Source organism: Salvia splendens, chromosome 16 (genome assembly GCF_004379255.2).
Source record: "Salvia splendens isolate huo1 chromosome 16, SspV2, whole genome shotgun sequence".
Lineage (NCBI taxonomy): Eukaryota > Viridiplantae > Streptophyta > Magnoliopsida > Lamiales > Lamiaceae > Salvia > Salvia splendens.
This window is the reverse complement of record NC_056047.1, coordinates 9054986-9064559: the sequence shown is the minus strand read 5'-3', so window position 1 is coordinate 9064559 and position 9574 is coordinate 9054986. Positions and strand designations below refer to the sequence as shown.

The 9574-nt window shown below is 34.2% G+C and overlaps 1 protein-coding gene across 1 annotated transcript; it reads right to left on the bottom strand.

The window, feature by feature from the left end:
• Positions 1 to 5193: 5193 nt before the first annotated feature.
• LOC121772690 (F-box/kelch-repeat protein SKIP11-like) lies at positions 5194 to 8111 on the bottom strand. The gene is made up of 2 exons (XM_042169884.1): positions 7716 to 8111; positions 5194 to 6942 (listed from the first exon to the last, which is right to left on the bottom strand). The coding sequence occupies exon 2, from the start codon at positions 6826 to 6828 to the stop codon at positions 5476 to 5478; it is 1353 nt and encodes a 450-aa protein (XP_042025818.1). The 5' UTR covers positions 6829 to 6942; positions 7716 to 8111; the 3' UTR covers positions 5194 to 5475.
• Positions 8112 to 9574: the final 1463 nt, after the last annotated feature.

The window sequence follows — 9574 nt, the reverse complement described above, 5'->3', positions numbered from 1 at the left end:
AAAATAGAAAAATGTGACAAAATTTCAAGGACGGAGGGAGTACTACATTTATTCAAAATAGTTCTCCCTCGTCCATAAAAGTGCAGTCATTTTACTATTTTCGTACGTTCCGTAGCAGTGGGGTCATTTTCTTTTTTAGTAATTTCTATACGTTTCTTCTCATTGACTTTATTCTCTATTCATCTCTCTACTTTTTCATTTGATACTTTATTTTTTATTTACTTAACTCACTTAACATATTTTTTCTTAAATCGCGTGCTAAAAGAAATATCTCCACTACTATGGAACGGAAGGAGTACAGTACTCCCTTCGTCCTAACTAAGTTGAGTCAACTTTTGGGCATGAAGATTAAGAAATTGTGTTGAAGTAGGATAGCTGGATAGATAAATAAAATAGGAAAGATAAAAATATAGCAAGTAATGAAATAAAGTAAGAATTATTGGATGTTTTTTTGTAAAAAAAAAATAGGACTCAACTTAGTTGGAACATTCTAAAAGAAAATATGACTCAACTTAGTTGTACTATTTCTTTTGACAAAAAAGTTTATTCTCTCGTAACTTATTTGTATTGCAGTATACTAGTATATCTTTTTGACACCCTTCAAAATTGGAAAATTATAGTAGTAGTATATTTTTTGACACCCTTCGAAATTGGAAAATTATACTCCACTCCACCTTACAGTTAGAGAAGATGTGGTTAATTTGTAGTTTCTCTGCTTCCTTCTTATATAGAACAAGTCCACTATTTCAGATTCCTACGATTCTGAATCTAAGAAGTCTTTCTTTAGTATTGGGCATCTTTGAAGGATTTTGTGAAGTACTTCCTCTGTCCACCATTAATGTCTCATTCTGTCATTTTATCCATTCACCAATAAATCTTTTATTTGCTTTTTTTTGCTATTTTTGGGACCTCAAATGAGTTATGAGACCCACCTTCTACTATCATTTTCTATATATTCACTTTTCGTTACATTTTTAAAAATCTATGTCCGATTAAACTAGTTCTTGTATTGGTGGACAAATGGAGTAAAACTTAACACAAAGTTTATTGAATATGCGATTGCTACAATTTTTAGTAGTAATTCTTAAAGTTTTTAGTCAAAATTTTGCCCAGCATGTAAAAACAGAGTCCGTACTACCATCAATTGTATCGAAACTAGGTTTTTCAAAATGTCGATCGCCAAACTCAAGTGAGGTGTGGTTGAGTCGTATGAAATCATCCATCATTAATAAATAATGATGATTTCATTCATTAACTTAGAGGAGGGAGTGGTTAATAAATAATGATGAAATCATTCATTAACTTAGAGGAGGGAGTGGTTGAGTAGTAGGGAATCATCCATTCTTAACCAAAGATTATAAAATTGATCATTGATTTAGAGTAGGGCTAGGTAAAAATACCAAAATACTGCCCTTATAATATTGAAAAAAATACTGAAAATACTGGATTTTTGGTATACCGCAATTTTTGGTAAGGTATCATACCTTACCGATTTATTTCGGTAAGGTAACGGTATGAATTTTCATATACCGAGGTATACCAAAAATATGATATATACCGTAATTTTCAATATATACCGATATCAATATATGCCAAATTATATCAAGTAAATTCATACTTTTACCAAACAAATAAATATTTACATGTAAAAATCAAATCATGCCTCATTATAGTTGCCGACTAATTATCTTATAAAATCAAATAAACTCAATTAGGAAAACTTGATATCGTTGAATCAATTAGTTTCAAACAAATATAAGATTTTAGTTAAATTATTTTCAAACAAATATCATTGATCGTTGTGTGATTGCGTGGAGTTTAATTGTTGTAGTGTTTCTTAACATTATTTGAATATGTTTGAGTTTGATTAAATTTCATGTTTTCTAAGTATTTTGAAATATTATTTTCATTGTTTTTGTATTTAGAGTTATTTACAAAATAATGAGATTTTGATATCTCGTACCGTAGTCCGATATACTGTAAAACTCTTGTATACCGCAAAAATACGGTATACCAAATTTAGGTATGACATACTGAAAATAAGGTATGGTATTAGTATTGAAATTTGTCATACCGAAGTTCGGTATACCAAAAATTTTGGTAAGGTAAAGGTATGATTTTTTCTCAAACCGAATTTTCGGTAAGGTATACGGTATGATGATTTCGGTAAGGTATACCGTACCTACCCACCCCTAATTTAGAGTACTTGTGTTGCAACTTGACTTCTTGAATCAGTTGTACATTCTCTAGATGCCCACAAATCAACAAATCAGTTGGTCATACTATAATACTTTATATCCGATAACCATTCACGATTTACCAATAAAAATAAATTTGATTATGCACTATTTAAAAGAGTAGTTTGTTATTTGAGCATTTGCAAAATTGGGGTCACAATCATTCACAATAGGATTTGATAATTTGATAGGGGGGAGAAGCATGTCGCATGTGCTGATGGGGAAACATGAAATAATGGGGGGGCATGGATGATGGTGGTACCATTTAAACACACATTATTATAGATATTAAAACAGGCATGCACGTGCTCACTTGACCTAATTCACCTACAATTACTCACCTTTTCTGGTTATTAATTATTTTCAATATTTTAATTGTGTTAAAGGTGATTATTTGCTGTACTACTATGAAGAGGTACAATTATACTATTGAAATGGCACCACTATGATCAATCTCCTCTATAAAGTCGATTTGAAATCATACCCCTAAAAAGCATATAAATTATGTTTTAAGTTACCATTATGATATTGTGCCTTGTGCTCCTCAACCACTATATATCTCTATATTCTCCATTTTTTCATTTTTAATTTTTAACATATATATGTCGGTTGCATCATTGCATGGTCAAGGGGAATTTTAGTCATGTTGATATATTGTCCATTTTCTATCAACATTTTGATGTTAACCAATTTTATTATTTTGGTTAAAATAATACTACATGTGAATTTTTATTCTGGTTTGAGTCAAAATTTTGTTAGCTAATTAAACTTGGTTGTATGATATCCGATGTGAACTCTAAATTAAAGTTGGAAAATATATATTTCTGATAATATGTGGTTCATGAATCTAAATTTTTAGGGAAAAAATAGAGTTTTATGAAAACAAATTTTAAACAATTTTGAAGCTACTTTCTGTTACTAAAACTGAAATTTATTGACACTTTCAGCGTGTGTTTCCCAACTATCACTTCAAATTTCACATGAGCTTCCAGATAACTAAGTCATTTAATCACAACAAAATTCGGAACATACCAAGGTTCAAAAGGTTAAACACTCGTGTAGTATTTTGCCTAGAATTTAGAGTTGGTTGAAAACCAAAATCTAGGGCACCAACTTCTAATCCATGGGCGAAGACGAACAATTAATATTTTCTTCTCCAATTTTTAATTTGGTTCGAATCATTGAAAGATCATTCTATTCTGAATAATCCAAATCGACCATGGAAACATAAAACAGAGAGAACCACAACTTCTTGTCAAATTTGCAAAAGGGATTGGCTAGCCATTATAGGAAGCATGTTGTTGGCTACTTGGTAAGCAACTAAACATAACGAGATAGGAAACATAATTTCACATAGTTTCATATGAATAAGATACCAACAATTTTTAATTGGAGTTATTCAAAGCACACCTAATCAACTACTATATGTTGTAAAGGAAATTTGCACATATCATTCTCAACATAAATTAGTGTTGTATAAGTTAAAGTATGTCTATTGGTTATACAATCTCTCTAAAGTCCAAATTTGTAGTGATACACACATCGACTTAAATGTAAGAGGAAAAAATAAAACCATCAAATGCTATACTTAGTGTCTTCCACAATGCAAGGTATATTATTACTAAAGCCAACTGCCAACATGTTCATTCCAAGATGATTAAGCTGTTCTAAACAAAACTACTTTAGCTAACCTCATTGCTTAGATTGTAATCTTGATTTAAAATCTTACAAAATAAGATTCTTTTATTCTCTAACTATTCTCTATTTTAGGATAAAAGGAGAGGGGTCAGCATTGACAACCCATCCCACTGAATCCATGATTATGGGGTCATGAATTCATGATTAGCTTAAAGAAAGCTATTTTTATTATGCTTTGCATACGTGTAAAACCATTAATTAATTGATCATGTGTTAATGACCAATAATTTACATATTGGATACCCATGAATTCAGATTGATTTTTAAGTGTGAGATTTGTGGGTTCCAATATGTGGGGTTTAAATTAAAAGGAGATTGCCCTCCATAAATTATGTATTTTAAAACAATTTATAATTAGTCAGCACTCGCCTTTAATTATCTGAATTTCATAGCTTTTTCTATTTCTATTTCCACTATTTCACATATAATTCACATGTATAATTATTTACTTGGAATGATTCCTTATGGATCTCACACATCAGCATTCATCACAATTGTGTAGGTGTTACTTATAATATACTAGGAAAATAAAATGTAGTAGAACCGAAACTCAAAACTTTATGATAAAATATGAATCGAAATCGTCAGTTAAATTTTAGAATGATATTCATTTTCGGTTTGTCATCGTCTTCATTAATATAATACTGGATTCGCTCGTTTTTTAAAATTAGTTTAATGTCTGTCATCTTATTCTGCAAAATAAGATTTGCGTCACATTGTCCAAGAAATTTAGATTTCTTTTCCATGATAAAACTTTGATTAGTCAAACTGGCAAACTAAAAAAAAGTTTAAATTGGATTAGTACTGGAGACTTAATGAGATGGGCCGAGAGAATTTTTATCTGGGCTACAAATATTTACAATTGAGCCCAATATTAGAATTTAGTTGGCCCATTATTTGTAGGACTAAAAGCTTGACTATAATTCCTTAACTTATCAACTCAACATATAAATAAAGGATGGAATCCAAAAAAAGAGTAAAAGATTAAAAATTTTGTTTAGGACGTGGCCAGGTCAGGCACACCGCTGATCCTACTGCGACTGGATTCCACATGCCCTAAACTAAACTAATGAGCTATTGGTCGAGGGGACCGACCAAGTTTAGGATGTAACGCCTAACACCTTGCATTACATAGTTGTATGTTTTTGTCTTGCCCCACCCCACCTTACATTATCTTTTTCTATGCTCACATTATTAAACGATGCTGCCAAAAATGGAATGCGCACACAAGAAGTATAATGAAGACTATGAGAAAATCTTTTGATATGTGAAAAATCATGTTATTTGATGGGAGAAGATCATACAAAGAAAAAAATGGAACAAAGAAGAGAAACAGTGATGTAATAATGAAGGAGTATTCCAAAGAAAACATTCAATTGAATCTTGAGTAAATCTGATAATGATAATCCATCCTATCCTCCTCCCATTCAAAAGAAGTAAAACAGAAACCAAATTAAAACTTTTGATAAATTACCCCATTAGCCATGGATGCAATGCAGCTCGCCCGTTCCTATCCCCAGAGTCGATCGATCGTTACTTTTCAACACCCCATTACAGCACAATTATACACAAAACTGCCAGACCTCTTCCTATCAAGCAAATGCCACTCTGGTGGACCTTCACTCGGAACCCACGAATTCACCTCGATGAATCCTTCACCAGCATTCCTCGGCCCCCCGATAACCATGAGCCGATCACCACACGCCCTAAATGCTAAACCCCACCCGTACATTGAATCAGCGCGTTCAGGCAGTCTCCCTACCGTCACCCATGCCCTGTTAGCTTTATCATATTTCCGAACTTCCATATCCGCATAGTCCGCAGCGTACAACTGATTATTTACAACAGCGATCAATGGTGGCGCCTCAGATGTAGCAGGTGGTTCGTTATCCCTTGCTGCACCCGTACGCACGGGGGACATGTTAGGTATCTCAGTCCAGGTTTCAGTAGCCAAGTCGTACTCCTCTCCGCATGTGAGAAGCGCGTTGTCCGCTCCGATCCCTCCGACGACGTAAAATTTCCCGTCAAGGAACACCGCGGAGCACATCTTCCTCGCTTTGTTCATGCTCGGCAGTGTTGTCCACGTCCCCGACTCGGAGTTGTAGAGCTCCGCAGATTTGAGGATGCTGCCGTTCAAGTCGCAGCCACCGGCCAAGATGGCGATCTCCCTAAGGCTGGCAGACCCGAACAAGCAACGAGGAGCGTTCATTCTCATCCCTGTAGTCCACGTGTTGGTTAGCAAGCTGTAACGGTAAATCACGTGGGACATGAGATCCCTCCCGAAAACAAGAAGCTCAGTTCCAACCGCCAGAGATTCCTTATCTGCGAACACGAAACAATCGTTAGGGTCCATCCTTGGCAAGCGCATCCACCTGCGACGGCTAGGGTCGAACGCCTCCCATTCCAAGAGCTGGCACGACAGGTAGACCCAATGCTCGACCACCTTATTCTGCCTCCTCAGTCGATACAGCTCCCCGGTTCTAATAAGCGACTGAAAGCTCCGATTCAAGGATGCAATCGCCCCATAATCAGCTCTCGAGCACTTGATCAGACAACTAATGGAGAGGTCGCGACCAATGGCACCAATTAATGAAGTCGTGTTAGAATTATCACCTGCGTGACGCCTACTCCTAGACTCCGAGGCAGATTGAGCCAGGGCAGCGTTTACCATCCCACCGATCGGTGAAGTAGAATCCATTTGATCAGCGGATAGTTTAGGAAACTTCACAACACCAACTTCAATCTCTTCACCTCTATTTATATCGCCTAGTGGCCGCTTTGTCTGCAGAATCTCGGCCTTCTCCAACCTCAAACTCACGAAAGGCCAACTGGCGTTTCGCTCACAACTACGTGAATAGTCCCTCGACACCAAACAAGCCCGGTTTTCCAGCATATCGTTGGATGCAAACCCCCAAAAGGAGCAATTTCCTCAGTTAAAATAAATACAAAACCTCTTTCTTCCTTCCTTCCTTCCTTCCTTTCTTTTCTTAGACTAGAAAACACTCCACTGCCAAATAATCAAAAACCATAAATCCCTATCAGAATGTAAAAAAATCAAGAACCAGTCTTTTACAGAGAGCTCATCTACATACAGATATAGAGAAATATTTACCAAGATTCTGATCCATTCATCCCTTCAAATTCTCAACAAAAAGTTTTGTTCAAGAAAGGGAATATGTGAGGTGGGATAACTTTTCTTCAATAAACCATTTTCAATAATAATCCTAACCGGTTAATCAGGGTCAAAATAGCTAATCAATTTCACACACACACCACAAAAGCTACAATAGAACTAATCTATATGAATAATGAAAGAGGAAAATTACAGAAAATTGAAAAAGGCCCAGATTGAAGAACACCATGAGGATTCAAACTTTAATCCAAACGAATAATGAAGCAGAACAATTACTCAAGAAATAAAAAAGGCCCAGACTGATAAACACCATAAAGATTCAAACTTTGATCAATTGAACAAACAAGCAGAAACCCCAAAGCAGAAACCACTGAAGATTAGATCTCAAAAATCAGATCAACCAATACCCATTTCTCCTATTTTGCAGAAAGTAAAAGCAAAGGCATTCAATCTTGCATTGGTTTCCCTACATCACTTACTACAACATCAAAATTAGATCTATCCAACAGTCCAAGAAAAGGGGATGAATCTTTTCACCACATCCTAAAAAATCACAACTCACAATAAAGCAATATAGGCAACAAAATAGTACTCATAACAATTCAAAACAACACAATTAATTAATTAGAGAGAGAGAGAGAGCTTACATGTGTGTTGGATAAACAGAGAGAAGAAACTAGCAAATTTGTTTCTCTCCCCTTCAAGGTATCTATGCATGCTATTCTTTTTTTTTCTTTCTTTATCTATCTGTATTTAAGCTGGTGTGTGGAAGCAGTTGAGTTCTTGGCCTTCTTGTTTGAGAAATCCTTTGGATTCTCTCTGCAAAATCAAAGCAAAGGCTTTGGGCTTTGGCTTTGGGGCATAATCTTTGAGGACCCCCTCTCTCCTCTCTTTCTCTCTTTCTCTTTCTGCCCTTTCCCTTTATATATGTAAATTTCCCCGATTTAACACAGGCGATTTATTCAGGCAGATGGTAAAAAAATCTAATTCACATCTGAAACGGCTAAAAAGAGGATCTTTCTATCTTAGGTTGCCAAGTACTTAACCCAATTATTAATCTGGTTTTAATAGCAAAGAAAATTTGTACCTAATTCACAAAATCACAATAGAATTATATGATATTATATACTAGTGTAATAGTTTGTGCATTGACTGGTAGCAAAGCATGAAGAATTTTGCTTCTATTCTATTGCAATCAAGTTTTTTAGATTCTTTTGATTTAATATTATTGAATACTATGTACGTTGTAGATTGTTTTTCGTCTCTTTTTCTTTATGTTTGTGTTATTTTATTTCCGTAATTTTGTTTTTAATGAAGGGAGGTGGTGCGGGCCATTACAGCTAGGGTTTGCTTCTTCTCCACCGGCTACGGGCATCCGGCGATACTCGGTTGCCACACGTGTGTTGTCGATTCGCTTGAACTCATTTTCTCCACATCTTCACTTTGTTATAATATTACTATTATAAGCATCATTTATTTGTTTATTTATTATTAATGTTACTATTGTATTGATATTTAATAATCCGCGGAGAAATTTGTGATGAAAAGTTTGTGATATATTGTTTGAGTAAACTTTTTAGAAAATTGCGAATTATTATAATGTTTCCTACTTTCTCCAAAAACGTTCAATGGGATATTTGTATATTTCTGATTAAAAGTTTATGATACTACTAATTTAATCAATGTTTCCAATTCAGGCTCGTTGTATAGTTTTTGAATTGCAAATTTTAGAGGATTTTATATTCTTTGGGGAAAAGGGTTCAAAAATGAAGAATATAGTACTACTACATAATAGGCATTAAGATTATACATATGGATTGGTGTTATAAGATTTTTTATGGCAAAAAATATTAGAGCATTGTATTTAATATTTTAATGTATACAGTATTTGCATTGTGAGAGTATTATAATAATACTTATATATTAACGTAGTTTGATAGTAATAGTATTGTTCAGACATATTTTACATATTGAGTACATATACACTATACGTCGTTGCAATCGATTTTCACCATCTTATTTTTTAGTTGATTGATAGGTCAATTTATTTGCTACTATATCATATAGACTTTGAGATTTGTTCGTGTGTTAAATTTCATCGTTCTTTCGAAATGTAAAAGTGTTGTGTTGATGTAGTTCTCACACGTATATACTATACTAATACTACTAAGATTTAATTATGTGCTCGATAGAATCTTTGACACCGTATCAATGGTTACAAGATTTAGCTTTATAATTTAGGCATGTGGCTTTATTTTGTAGCACATTAACAATGTGATTTGGCGAATGCTAAATACCATTTTGATCGAACAATCAATCTGTGATAACGTGCTCGTCACATGACTCAAAACAACATTTGTGTCTCTTAAAATAACTAATAATAATAAAGATTTGGTGGAATGTGACCAAATGAAGAAATAGAACTTGCATCACATGAAACCTGCAATATGTAGAAAAACAATGTGAAAGAAACTCAAAAGTGTTTGTAATAAACAGGCAAAAATGG